The sequence below is a fragment of the Rattus norvegicus genome, chromosome 5 (assembly GCF_021556685.1).
Source record: "Rattus norvegicus strain SHRSP/BbbUtx chromosome 5, alternate assembly SHRSP_T2T, whole genome shotgun sequence".
NCBI lineage: Eukaryota > Metazoa > Chordata > Mammalia > Rodentia > Muridae > Rattus > Rattus norvegicus.
The window spans coordinates 157508375-157523302 of record NC_141538.1 but is presented as its reverse complement, the minus strand read 5'-3'; the positions used below and the strand labels follow the sequence as shown (position 1 = coordinate 157523302).

The 14928-nt window shown below is 51.5% G+C and overlaps 1 protein-coding gene across 10 annotated transcripts in view; it reads right to left on the bottom strand.

The window, feature by feature from the left end:
* Positions 1-14928, bottom strand: part of Capzb (capping actin protein of muscle Z-line subunit beta) — a 100287-nt gene that overhangs the window by 23829 nt on the left and 61530 nt on the right. For all 10 annotated transcript variants that reach the window (NM_001436734.1, NM_001436731.1, NM_001005903.2 and 7 more), the window contains 2 exon segments: positions 5746-5859; positions 10492-10613. In NM_001436734.1, the coding sequence (NP_001423663.1) occupies positions 5746-5859; positions 10492-10613 (236 nt within the window).

Below are 14928 nucleotides of genomic sequence, written 5' to 3'. Positions count from 1 at the left end.
CTTCCAGGAAAGCAGGGTTGATTAGAAAAGCTAATTATAGCGTTTGAAGATCTTCTCAGACCCCAGACAAAGCAAGAACACAGGGCTCCTTCCCACACTGATCCAGGACCCCCAGACTCTGGCCTTCATTAAGTTTTGATTTCAATCAATTGCACACCCCCTAAAATTAACTTATAAGGCCAATAAATTGCAACCGCATGTTTGAAGGTATTATCTGCTCTGAGCTAAGAGCCAAGGATCGCAGAGCACAGGGCAAGATGTCTGGTCCAGATGGGAGTAATCAGCTCCAGAGGCCAGTGGTGCCAGCCCCCCTTCTCAGTCAGAACATCTGGTTTGGGGCAGAACCAGAGGCCAGCCCAGATCCAAACAGAGCTGGAATAGGGCAGGTCCCTGTCTTCTCTGAGAACCTGAAAGATCAAGGAGATGAAGCTGGGCTCCTAGCAGCCTCCTGTGGTTGCTCTGGCTAGCGAGAAGGCCCTGTCGTCAGCAGTGAGGAGCCACTGCCCCGCACCGGAGCGCTCACTTCCAAGCTCCTCCCCAGAGTGAGGTCTCAGGCCATGCGCTGACCTTCTGACTGTAAGCTGGACAAGACGGGTCCATGAGTTTGCTCTCGAGCATTCTCTCCGTGGGGTTGGCTGTACCACTGAAGACAGAAAACTTCCTTGGGACTTGGGGGAGAGTAGAAGTGACAGGACTGAAGTACCTAGAGCAGTTGGCACCTCACTCGAGCACACCTGGCATTTTCTGTGCAGTGTCACAAACCAGCTCTATCCAAAGCCTAGCTGTCTGGGCACTGCTGTCACAGGTCTCCAAGAAGGGGAAATCATTGGGATTATCCTGCCCAGGACAGTAAATGAGGGTGGAGTGGGGATGGGATGATGGAGGGAAGGGAAGGCTGAAGAGGTATAGTGGGGAGGGACAGGGAGCAGGGAAAGTAGGAACCAAGGGACTTCAAAGGCAGTCAGACAGCACCCCACCTTGGTCCCTAGGTCCTATTTGCCCATGTCCACCTTGCGCACGGCTAGCCCTAGCCCTTTATCCCTAATTGGGAAATGGTTACAAGCCTGCGTGTGCGCTAAACCCCCATGGGAGATACAAGCCAGAGGGCCTGCAAGGCAGCCACCCTGGCCCCAGCCGGCACTCCGCCCAGACAGATTCCATGTGTGGGTGATTACCTCCAATTCCCTACAAAGTCAAAGGTCTTTACAGACTCGGGATCAAAGCTGGGGCCTGAAGATAGAATCTAGTCTCTCCTTGGGTCTCATGGCAGAGAACCCTCAGGGAGGCACTGAACACCCCATCTCTGAAAGAGTTGGTCTGGGCTGAGGCAGCCCAGCACACTTCCTGCCCACTCCTTCATCTTCTAAAGAGAGCTTCTAGGAATAAGGACAAGGTCACAGGCTTACAGCAGGTGACCATGGCCATATGCACACAGTGTTGATGCTGTACACATGGTCTCATGGGCAGCTAAGCCATGGCGTCGGGACCCCTACATTCTGTTTGGAATGTACTGAGACTCCTGTATGTAGGGCCAGCACGGCTTTCCCAGTATTAGGAGAGTACACGAGCATGAGTCTCCTGTGGTTCACAGAAGCCCCTGTGTTCCTCATATGCCAGGTAGAAGCCCGGTGTTCTCCACAAGGACCATCAAAGTCCCTCATATGCTAGGAAGGTAGTCAAAGGCTTGAGTTTAGGTCAAGCCTGGTCTCTACTCTATACCTTACCATCATCCAAGAATTCTGAATACTGGGGACTGTCACAAGTTGAAGACAGGTCTGCTTTTACAGACCCCACCCAGGGCACAGTGGCTTCAATTACTCAGCCTTCCTGGGAACAGCAGGGGCCTGGCCTGCTTAGAGGTGCCAGATGTTCAACTGTTCCTTTTCCTTCAGGAAGGGGTGGCTTTGCTTGAAGATCCGTGTATTTCCAGTGGACCTGAAGCCAGACTGCTTCTTGGACTGTCAGAAGACAGTTTGGCACTTGGGTAGGATGTCTCCTCCCAGAGGGACCTGTGTGTTTGGTCTGTTTGCCAACATGAAGAAAAGGCAAGTGCAGTCATCCCAGAGAGTTCCACAGCTTCTCTCACAGGGCGACAACCAAGTCTTCTTGTGGCACAGGACAGTGGCAGGAAGGAGCAGCAATGAGGAGAGAAAGACATGGCTTGCCACCCCTGCACCACCCTGGCAACAATGGGAAAACCCCTCAGGGCCACACCAAGGTCTCCTACATACCCGAGACCTCTGCTCCAAAGCCTTGGCAGGAAGGCTCCCGTTCCAGGGCCACTGACTTACACAAACACCCCGAGGACGAGAATGGGGGTTGAGCAAACTACAGTACTTAAGAAATGAGAAAAAAAATATATTTTTTTCTTAATATTTGCTCCAGAAATGGGGTGGATCCATTCATGTAAGTCCTCTCATATGTTCTTGGGAAATTCCTTAGCCTCTGATGATAGTCAATGGTAGGACCCATGTGACAATTCCCCAACTTTCCCTGCAGTGAGCTTCGACTCCAGTCACACAGAGAGAAGCTGCCCTTACAGGGGGACCTTCCTGTCCTAAGAGCATCTGTACTGGCCCCCTCTTCTGGCCCAGCAGGAGTTGGAGCTCTGGGCACCCGGAGCAGGAAGGGTTCATCCTATTACCCTTTTAGAGCCTTACTAAGTGACAGAAGAGAGTTTCTGGCCATTGTGGCCAACCAAGCCTCACGGCAGTGTCCTTGCTTGAGCTAGGAGACAAGCAGGGCCAGAGGAGCAGAGGGCAGGCTGTGGTCTGTATCTAGACCTGGCCCTCAATGGCAGCCCAAAGACGTGGGAACCACTTCACTGAGGGAGGTACACCCAGGTGTCCATGCCTATGACTACTCAGAACCACCCTTGCAACCAAATTTAAACCGCCTCAAAGGACTGGATGAGGCTGGGCCGTCGGTCGCCATGGGCTCTGAAGGAGCAGCTTCACATGTGGAGACCCGAGACACACTGCAGAGAGGCACTGCCCACTTCCATCCGACACTCGGTGAGGGCTGTCTTTCCAGAAAGTTCTAAGGTGTCTGTGAGACATTTTCAAAGCTGTGCAAGGCTATGAAATATAACAGGCTTTCAAATCTGCTTCTGATTTCAGAGACAAGGTGTGTGCACGTCCAGGGTGGCAGCCTGGGAACACTGGTACCAGAGCTCCTCTGCCTACCCAGACTTTGGACATTAGTCTTCAGTTCTAGAGTTGCCTCCTGGAAAGGTAGTGAGTGAGTCACTACTTTGCTGTCCCCTACTTGATACCGACTTACTTAAATGTCTGCTACTAGGGTTTGGGATTTAGCTCAGTGGTAGGGCGCTTGCCTAGTAAGCACAAGGCCCTGGGTTCGGTCCCCAGCTCCGAAAAAAAGAAAAGAAAAAAAAAATGTCTGCTACTGTTTCTTCTCCCCATACCTGCTGCCTGCATATATGCATCTATATGAAGGAAGGACTCTGGAGTTGGGTGACAATCTGTCCTGATTAGGTTTTATCAACTTGACACAACATAGTCATCACCTGGGAAGAGGAACCCTCAGCTGAGGAACTGCCTCCATCAGACCTGCCCACAGGACAGTCTGGGGGACATTTTCTCGATTAATGACTGATGTGGAAGTGGTGGGAGAACCCAGGCCATTGCGGGCAGTGCCACCCTTCAGAAGACGTCCTGGCTTATGTAAGAAAGTTAACTGAGCAAGCCACAAAAACAGAGCCAGTAAGCAGCGATTCTCCATGGTCTGCTTCTTCCCTCAGTGATTAACGACAACCCACAAGACAAATAAACTGGTCCCTCCCAAGTTGGCTTTAGTCAGTGTTCTATCACAGCCACAGAAAGCAAAGGACAGCAGGATGACACTGTCCCCTTGGTTTGGCCACGTTCTGGCTAGTGAACTACTCTGTACGTCTGAATGTGTCAATTCATTCCTGTAAGTGACCACACTCATGGTCACCGATTAGTGACGTATGACCACTGTCTTACTCTCAGTATCACTGCAACACGAAACCTGCCTCCACCTGGACATCCGGGTTAAGAACTCACTTATTTGAAGCTGCTTTTTTATGGCCAGATGGAATCGGAGAGCGGACTGCAGATGAAGGCAGAGCAGGCTTTTAGCACCACTGCAGGAGCGGTCCCCAAAAGGGCAAAGCAGGAGACGTGAGGCCCCTTAGACACAAAACCCCATTTTAACTGAGAGAGTAATGGTTGTGCAGATGTTAAACTGTAGGAGATTTGAATCCCAGCTCTCTCGATCTCTGCATCCTCCTCAAGCGAACCTTGTAACTTTTCATTAAAAGGCTTCGAATGTAAAAAGCCTCACCATGCAGGGCACCGAGACAAAGATGCTATGCAGACAAGGTGTGTGTGTGTGTGTGTGTGTGTGTGTGTGTGTGTGTGTGTGTGTGTGTGTGTTGGGGAGCACTGAAATGTTTAGGACCATATGCTGGTGGCTTCCTGAGGACCATTGTCTGACTGAGAAGGAACCTCTCTCCCCCAAATGTGTCACAGCAAACTGACGCAAGACCGGAGAGAGCAGCCCATAGCCCACGAACTCCAGGGGCACCGTTTCTCTCATTTCAATTTTCTTGCCTCTATGCTAGACCAGGCTTGAGCAATGTAGAGATGCAGGGTCAAATCCCACCCATCTCAGGGCTTAAGAGGTGAGTTTCCCATCTTGTAAGGTCAAATACAAAAAGGCAAAACCAAGCTCAGCCTTCTGCACCCTGCAAACCTGATGTGGCATTTCCCGGGAGTGTCAACCCTTGTCGCACACAGGGGATTTGAACTGACTTCGTACTACCACACATCCAGTACAGAACTTGATTTAAAATGAGATTCTATTGACTGAGCACAGCCTTCCCTGGAGCCCTTCCTCAAAAGAGTCCCAGCTAAATGGCCTAGTATTCATGGGCCATGGTGATGTGCAAAATCAGAGGGTAAAGGAGCTGAAAGAGGCACACTGAGTTACTCATGGGGATGAAACATGGGGACCCGAGTTTTGATGGCCAGTGAGGCCTGCCGAACGGGGAGCTTGCTTCAGGAAGATGGAGAGCAACCGTGGAGGACGCTCAGGACTGACCTCTGACTTCCATGTGTGCATGCACCCACACTCACATGTACACGCACACACAAACACACCTATGCATCCCTCACACACATGCACCAAAGGAAGGAAGGAGGGAAGGGTAAAAGACTGCATGAGACCTCAGTTCACTGTGCCGTGGCAACTGGACAGTCAGCACGGGTCTGAGCTCCAGGTCAAACAGAGCTCTAGTGGCTAAGAGCTGTGCTGTGTTCTCACACACCTGTCACAAATTCAGTCAGCCTGAGCTTCACAGAGAGGCCACACTTTAACCGTGTGTTTGTGATTGATCAGCGGTGTTTGAGTCTTAGTTCTGCCCCTGGCCTGGACAAACTCCTTATTCTCTGTGTGTGAGCACTTCATGCTGACTGTGCCACTGTGGCATCCAAAACCTTACTGTTACTCAAAGAGCGAAGATATGAGATAGAGTGCAAAATACCTACCCTGTGTCAGACACACAGTAGGTGCTCTCCCACTTACCTGCCACAATGGAACCGTAACAGAGTAACATGGTCATGTCTGCATCAGGTAGCTCTAACTTTTAGCAAGCTACGTGACCAGGCAGTAGAGCCAAGGAAGAGAGCTTAGCCCAGGCAAACTCTCCTACACGATTCTCCCCCAGAAAAGCCCCCAGAGCTAGCGTGCAGAGCCACTCACAGGTCTCGGTATTGGTCGAAGGCATTGTTGGCCTCTACCTCCAGCTTTCTGAGCCGAGCAGATGGCATGGCCCCATCTTCCAAAGGAGGGTCATACTTGTTACTCCATGGTGACCTGCAAGGAAAGAAGGAAGGAGACAGCTCTATGACTCATCCCAGAGACACTCAGCCCCAGCTCAGCGGCCTGAAGTTCAGGGCCAAGTCACAAGGAGGCTTTTGGGAGTCTTACAAAGCAAAGGCTCAGAGGCCAGCAGACCAATGCAGCGAACACCTGAGCTCCACGCCTCACTTCCTCCTGCGGGAAACAAGGCTGCCATTTGCTAGCGTGGGCTACTTCGAGGAACCAACAGAGAGAATGGCAGGCAGCACAAATACTAGTGCTTCCCTGATTCCTTTGTGCTCAAAGTGGTCAGCTGGTGCCCCTCGCCTCCCTGACTTGCTAGAGGCTCCTCAGGCCTCAGACACTAAGTAATAAGAAGATGGCTATGAGTTACAGAAGCAGGCAGTAAGCCTGGGCACCAGGAAATGGAGTGCCTGGCTCCTTAAGGAACACAGCCCCTTCCCAATACACGGGCCTAAGCTCACAGGCCACAGTGAAAGCCCTCACGAGGCATTGGCTCCATGTGATGTAAAGAGACCCAACCCAAAGACTTGCGTTTTAAAAACGCTTTTCGCCACACCAGGGGAACTTTCAGTCACCGAAGGCAATGGGAGGTGTTTTAAGGTCTCCTTGTTAGTTCCCAAGGGTGGAGAGCTCAGGCTGCATCTTCACAAAGAACTTACAAGAGAGGTTGGGGGAGGCTGGAGAGATGGCTCAGCCATTAAGAGCACTGCTACTCTTCCAGAGAACCCAAGTTTGATTCCCAGCACCCACATGGCAGCTCACATCCTGTAACTCCACTTCCATGGATCCACCATCCTCTTCTGGTGTCCAGAGGCACAAGGCGTGCACCCAGTACACAGACATACATGCATGTAAAACATCCACACAGACAATAAAGTGAAGTTTTCAACAAGTGAGGGAGTCTACGGCAGGGGAGGAGGTGTGAGCACCTGGAGAGAAGCCCTATGCCGTGAGGATGAACATGCCCGGAAGTTCCTACCACAGGGACTCATGCGGCCTTCCTTTCTCCCAGGCATCATTAAGGCCCACACCTTTTCATTCTGGGATTAACATTGAGAGAGGAAAAGTATGCTCAAGGCCCCTCACCCCCCACCTTGTCCACACAGATGTCTCTTCCTGGTTCCCAGTCTAGCTGTGAGTCAATGAAAGGAAGCTAGGTGTTCAGGGTGGCTGTAGAGGTACAGTGTTCTCAGGGACGGTGCAAAGCATAGAGTGGGGGCCAAGCTGCTGTGTAGGGCTTCAGGCTACAAATGCACTTATCCAAAGAAATGCCTTTTTTAAAAAAATAAATAAATATTTATTTACTTAATGTATGTGACTGCACTGTGGCTGTCTTCAGACACACCAGAAGAGGGCATCAGATCCCATCACAGATGGTTGTGAGCCACCATGTGGTTGCTGGGAATTGAACTCAGGACCTCTGGAAGAGCAGCCAGTGCTCTTAACCGCTGAGCTACCTCTCCAGCCTGAGCACAGCCTTTAGAAACCTTTCCTTGTTTAGGTGCCTAGGTTCAAGTTCAAGCCCACCCACTACTCCCAACAGAGTTGGGGGAACAGGACCCCAAGACCAGCACTAGCTCAAGACTCTGACAAAGAGGGTCTGTGGGGTGTCTGCCTTCACAGCACTCTGACAAACTCCGCAGGCTCCCTCAGACAGGGAGTCAAAGGGAGCTGGGGTGGCCGTGCGTGGCTGTGGTCCTGGCCCTTGTGAGACGGGTGCAGGAAGGTCAAGTCTGAGTCCAGCCAGGGCTATATAACTAGACCTTATCTCCAAAACACAAAGGCAGGAGGACGGCGAGGACAGGAAGGAAGGAGAAGCTCCAAGGCCAGCTGACAGGTCAGTACAGGCAGTTGCACTACTTACACGTCAGTGAGGCTGGGCTCTCCCACTGTGGGACAGTGGGCAAGAACCCAGGACTGTGACCTGGACCCACCCTGCTTCCTCTGAGAACCTCCTGGCCTACTTGTAAGTAGGGCAAGTCCCCTCTTCACGCCATCTCCTTCACATGGCATAGACGACCCAGCCCATGGCTCTTTTCAAAAGGCAACCCTGAGCCTGCAAGATAATTCAGACAAAGGCACTTGCTGCCAAGCCTGACAACCTGAGTTCCATCTCCAGGACCCACACGGTGGAAGGACTGGCTCCTTCAGGTTCTAACCTCTATAAGTCTCTCTCTCTCTCTCTCTCTCTCTCTCTCTCTCTCTCACACACACACACACACACACACACACACACACACACACACACACACACACACACACACACACACACACACACACACACACACACACGCTAATGTGGTTAAAGTTTTTAAAGCAAAACTAAAAACAAAGCAACCCGCTAGGACACAGCACCCATCACACGCAGACCTAAGAGGTCTGTAAGTGTGTTACACATTCCTCCTGCCTCACAGACTACAACGGCATTTCAAGCCGTTAGGCCTGGAGCCAGGGTAATTGTAGCTAGGGGAAAAATCATAACATTACCCAGAATATTCTTAGTGGAAGGGGCACTCAGAACACATTTAAGAGCTTAAATGGGGGCCATTTGAGAAAAGACAGATGGACAGGAATGCTTGGGTTTCAAAAGCCAGGGCTTTCATTTCCCCAGAAGGCTTCTTGTTTCAGCTAACAGGGTTCAAGCAGCGCGGCTGGCAGCGGCCTCACCATAAGGATCTTATTTAAGCAAACGATCAAACACAGGATGGAAATGTGTGGAGAAAATCAGAGGACCTTGAAGTTTCAGATCCAGAAGGGGAGAGGGGAGTCAAGCTTTCTCCTTACCCTCTGCTCCCCTGTGAGGCTCCCATCCCGAACCCCTCTGATGTCTGGGGAGCAGGGGTGGGGCCTAAGGGTACTCTGGAAGGACTGAAGCCCTTGAGGGAGGGGTGCACAAGATGGAGTTCATGCTGTCCTTCCCTGCACTCCTGCACAGCAGCTTTCTTACCTGGAGCTTCAGGTTTAAAAACAAACAAAGCAGAACCAGTGGCTACTGAGTCTCAATGGTATCTTTCCCAGGAAAGCCCGAATGGAGCCAATGCCTCGTGAGGGCTTTCACTGTGGCCTGTGGCAGGCTTGCTTATCACCTTCACAGAAGTTTCCTCAAGGGCTGCCCCTGTGCACCTGCTGGGGACCTGCCTGGTGCCAGCTCTCAGACCTGCCATGCCACACCTGCCCAGTGGCCATTCCACATTCAGAGTCAGGACTTGTCCTTCTGCAGACAGCGACCATACCTCCCAGCTGTCATTCTGCTTCCAAGCTCCACCCATCTGTCCTCAGTCCCAGGCTCAGGCCCTGCCATTCCCTAACTAACCTCCACTGGAAGTAGAAGGGGCCACCACCACCGCCAGTTTTCCTTCTCTTAGTTTCAAACAAAGGATACCCCATACTTGCAGTGTGTGAGAGCATCAGCCTGGCCTTCAAGGCCCCTATTCTACAGGCCCTGCTGTGCCTCTGACCTTTCTTTTGCTGTCATAGCCTTCTGGACACCAGTGAGCTTACCTCCACCGAGGGCTGGGGACCCAGGAAGTTCCTAACTTGTGCAGACTCCACAACTCATTCTAGAGCACAGTTGTGACCAAGCCCCCACTGGCTATCCACCCTGCCTCTCTCTCTTGCTCTGTTCTCTGTAGCAATATGTTTGCAATCTGTATGACTGATGCTCGTGCCTAACATTAGTAGCCGTTTGCATTCCTCACAAAACAGACTCCAGAAAAGAGCTGTGAGCAGTACCTGCAACACAGGTAACACTCACGATGCTTCTGTATGCTGTGCTGGCTGAATGACCACTACAGTTTCTATTCTGTAGAAATGACAGAGATGACAAGGCACTGCCAAAGTCTCATTGCTCCCAGTAGGAACAGTGCTGGTTGAGAGTCCATACTGCTCTTCCTGGTCCCCTTCCCTGTTTCTCCAAAAAGAACCCTGGTAGTGTGGTCTCTAATAAGCCCAAACCCAGTGTGCTCATCCCCAGGAAGTCCTGCGGTGTTCTGGGATTCTCACACTGGGAAACTTGAAACAAATGATCCCAAGTGTGTTGGCACAGGTCTTTAATCCCAGAACCCAGGAGACAGAGGCATGAGGACTTCTATGCATTTGAGGCCAGTCTGGTCTACAAAGGGAGTTCCAGGCCAGCAAGGGATGGATATATAGTGGGACCATCTCAAAATAGATAGTTAGTCTATTAAAAACATCTAACCCAGGACCATGTCCTACACCATGTCATTCTGGAGTTGGACCACAGATTCTTCTAGGCTCCTCTAAGGCCCCCAGCCAGCTTTGAACTGACTGACTGCATCACAGCACAGCTACTCATCAGCTACTAGACGTGTTTTCCTGGGTAGGGACCAATGTCAACTGGCCACATGGTGATGGCAAAGGAAAAGAGAAGGGAAGGAAGGAAGGACGCACCACCCTATCGGGGCAGCTGACCCTGAAACCACACGGCTCTTCCATTAGACTGTACGGCACCAAGACCTTCTTCTCTCTGATGCTCAAGGAAGGTACCCACACATGCCCGTTAGTGGGTCAGATGGACAGCTGAGAGGAGGAGAAAGAAGGACAAACAGATGTGTGGATGGGCTACCCATGCTGTGAGGTGAGCGCTACAATGTGGGAGCTCACCTATAGGAGTCCCCGTCTCTGTTGTAGTCACACAAAAGGTAGTCCTTGCCCACCACCTTGTCTCTGGCAATTTTCAGGGGCTGGTCAACAGAAGACAGGAGATCTTCACACAGACTGGGGACCTGGCAGAAAGAGAGGACATGGAGAAATGTCATTAAAATAACTCCCAATTCAGGACCAGGTTAACATCTGGCTTGTAGTGCCCTGCCAAAATTCGGAATCTGTCTGTTACTCTCCACATATGCCCAACACCAACCATGTTTCTCTATAAAGAAACCTGGCCATGAGATGTTGTGGAGCGTGACTTCCAACGCAGTCTTTCCAAAGCCGGGTGTGGCTTTAATTACCTGACCACCAGGGTGGTCTGTGAGTATGAGGATGTGTGTGCTGGGTATTGGTCTCTGGTGGACAAAATACCAGCTCAGGCTCTGAGAAGAAGGCAAACACTTCAAATACACAGGAATGTGAAGAACTCAAAGAATAACGGGGCTCTGGAGAACTCCCACAGGCTCCCATGCCGGCCGGGTGGAGTTTCCAGCTCTTTCCAGGCCTCAGGCCAAGCATTACCAGGCCGTTCCTAGCCGGCTGTGTCTGTTACAGAGGTGGATGTCCACACGCTTTCCACACAGAGCACAGTCCACTCACCTGTAGAGCGGAGGGCAAACAGCTTGGTGGCCCAGCTTGGTGGGCTGGAACAAGTCATAAGGTGCTGTCAATCAATTCCTACCACAGCCTTTGGGGGAGCAGACCAGGGCTGCCTCCTCCCAACACAAACATTGGTCTCCAGGAGGGGATCCTGGCAGAGTGGATGCTTTTCTGTTCGAGTCATTTCTACACTGTCTCCGCGTCCTGACTTTCTCATCTCAGAGCCTCATCATTTACCAGAAGAGGGGCTGCTAACAGAGGGGGCCATGCAGCTCAGATCACGTGTCCCTCCCAAAGGCCAGCACTACTAGGACAACCAGGCTCTGACGCTGCATGCTACCATCCACATCACAGTCCAGTGTACAAAGTGCTACCTGGCACTGAAGCACCTCTTGCTCCATGGGATGGTCCAACTCTTACACATACATCGGTCCCCAAGGAGAAGCACACACCTCCAGCCCAAGCATGGTGTGCTTGTCTTCAGAACCTGGTCCACATGCACCCGTGCACTCACCCAACCAACAGGCAAGGTCATTTCCAAAGTTAGCTTTGGCGACACCCCTCTCTGTTACCTCTAAATGCCTGTGGGACGTGAAGCCAGGTATCACAAAGTATGCTCTTGGCCTAAACGCTCAGACTAGGGCATGAAGTGGGTAACCAAGGACTTCTAGATTACAGAGCTGAGACCGAGTCATTAAAGCTGCCCAAGACTCACATCAACAGTCAGCAGGGAATACAGAAATCCAATCCTGGGCTAGGTGACTCCCAAGCTCCTTCAGCCTGTCACTCTGGTCCCTAAGGACAGTGAGCAGCAATGGTACCAAGCTCCTCCCAGCCCCCACTGCAGCTCAGTTATAGCTAGAGTCCTCCACCTGGGACACCCTAGCTGGGTCTGAGGCACTTGCTGTATTTTTTTGGCCCAGTGAAATGACTCTGGCAGCTGTGTGCTACCCTTCGTGCTGTAGCCTGCCACCAAAGATCCATTCGAGCCACTGGGCTGCTACTGGGGTCTTCATGCAGTTGTCAAGTCCTCTTTGTGTGGACTCTATTGGCTGTCTGCTAATACTGGGTAGCAGTTCCAGCCCTCTGTACCTCAGTGCACCTTGCTGCTTCTGATGGCAGATGCTGAGGGATGCTTGGGAAGACAGAGCTCCTTCGCCAGCCAAGCTGGCAAGACAATGGGAGCTGCCAGGAGAGGCTCCATTTCTAGCTGGCACGGTTATGTACACTGGTAATCCTAGAAGCTTAGGAGGCTGAGGGAAGACAAAGATTTGAGTCCATGAGTTCCACATCACTGTGACCAGGCCTGGTGGCACAGTTCTGTAAGCCTAAATACTTGGAAGGCTGAGGCAGGAGGATCCTAAGACCAAAGACTGGCTGGGTTGTAGAGTGAGTTTCAAGCATACTCGAATACTTAAGACCTTGAGTTAAGAGGAACTAGACATCTGGGAAGATGATTTAGTGGTAGAGTGCTTGCCTGCTGTGCATGAGGTCCTCAGTTCAATTCTCAGAGTCTCAAGTAAGCAGCAAAAGGAACAAATAACCTCACACCACACTGAAGCCCAAGCCCAGCCTTCCACGGCAACGACAGGAATACAGAACCAGGCAAACCACGGAGACGAGGCACCCTGAAGGGCTGACCCTGGACTGTGCAAGCCCACAAGTCCCTAGCAACCACAGAAGAACACACACTCAACCGAGCCCCACCGTGGCAGCACACCATGGAAAGCTACAGAGATCTTGCAGGACACAGGATGTGCCTGAGAGCACACAAGTACCTAGGATGGGTCACGGCTGGCTGGCTCTGACTGCTCAGGTCCCTGAAAGACACGTTCTGAATGTGGGCCATACTTTTAAGTTCTGTTTGCATCAGTTCCTCTTCTGATCAAAGACAATCTGGTCTGGAGTAAGGACACTATGCTTGTCACTGGAAACAAGTACAGACTATACAGTATGGCAGCTGCCCCAGACGCTTGTGCGTGAGTGCGTGTGTGCGTGTGTGCATGTGTGTGTGTGTGTCTGTGTACCATGTGTCAGTCCTGCTGTGTGTGTGTGTGTACCATGTATCAGTCCTGCTGTGTGTGTGTGTGTGTGTGTGTGTGTGTGTGTGTGTGTGTGTGTACACACCATGTGTCAGTCCTGCCCCCCATCCTGCCCACCCTCCACCTTCCCAACACTGGCCTACTAGCTGTCTCCTCAACATGCTAGTTTGTATAAAAACCCTCCCCACTGAGAGTTGGTGGTACAGAAACTGTAGGCTGCTGAGTTAAATGTGAATTTCAGATTCACAAGGAAGACCATTCCAGTCTGACCATGCCTCGAATATTAATTACACAGGACAGCTCTTTATTTGTTCAATCTAAAACTCCACCACGTTTCCGATGTCTCCTTCAGCCCCACCCCAGACTCCCATTTCTCCCCAGGAGTCCCATGGACGGATGGCACAAGGACTGTGACTGCTCCTGAGCTGGCTATCCTAACACCACCAGCAGGGCCTATTCTTCCCTGCCTGTGTCCATCTCCCGGGTCAACGCTGTGCCCAGGGAGTCATGAGGGGACCCCCTAGGCAAGCACCATGTCCTGTCGGCTGCAGAGGGCTCTCAATCTAAGCTTGGGTCCCAGGGGAGTAGGCATAGGGTCTTTGCCTGAGCGCATACCAGAGAAAAGAGGCTGCTCAGGTCTGAGAGCCTATCAATCACTCCTGCCCCTGGCTGTGTCACTCTTCAGGGTGTCAGAATCCTGAGTTTGCAGCAATAAATGAGCGGAATGACCAGGTCCAGCCACCCAAGTCTACTTCGTGCATTTGGCTGCTCTCCGCACTGCCCACAGGACCTACCCGCCATCATTAGCTTCTGTATAGAACGTCCATCTAACACCAACAGTGCTGGCTAAATCAGGCTGCTGAGGCTTCAAGTTAATTTCCAGTGACTTGGAATAGTAACGCTATACCACTGCTGGGACAGGCCCTGCCTTCACTCTGGACAGAGAGCTCAGAGGGAAGCCACTAGCCAAGCGGCAGGAACTACTATTCTCACCTGGGTTTGGGTTCAGTCCAAGCACAGCAAAGAAAGCTTTAACAAGAGACAGGACAGTGGCACATACCTGTAGTCAAACTAACCCAGGGGCTGAGACAGAAGGATCACATGACTCAATGATTGAGTTCAGGATCCACAGAGGCAACATAGAAAAACCAGACAACAGTGATGATAAACCATTAAAAAGACGACTGTCTTTCACTGTGGGATCCAGTCTATTACCTCCATCACCAAGGACTGTCTGTCACCATGGGATCCAGTCTACTACTCATCACCAGGACTGGTTTTTTTCCTTTAAAACTACACTCACTCACTCACTCACTCACTCACTCACTCACTCACTCACTCACTCTTTGAGGAAGGTGCCCATGCCATAGCGTAGATATAGAGGTCAGAGGTCACTTGTGAGCGTTGGTTCTCTCCTTCCACTACATGGAACCTGGGAATCGAACTCAGGTCCTCAGCTTGGTGGCAATGCTTTTACCCACTGTGCCATCCTGCTGGCCTACAGACCCTTACTTTAAAGAGGCACACAGGGCCTAAGAAACAAGCTGCCCCAAGCCATACAGGCCAGTAGCCAGTGCCTAAGGAAGGGCACAGGGACACAGTTCAGCTGGGTTGAGAGATAAATCACAGCGCTGCTCTTGCCCAAATGGCGGACTTCCCTACTATCTAACCCAACAGCTGATCGCATGAAAGCGACACAAATCAGAAGCTTCCGGCCACAAGCAAGGCTGTGTGCACTGTCATATGGTTC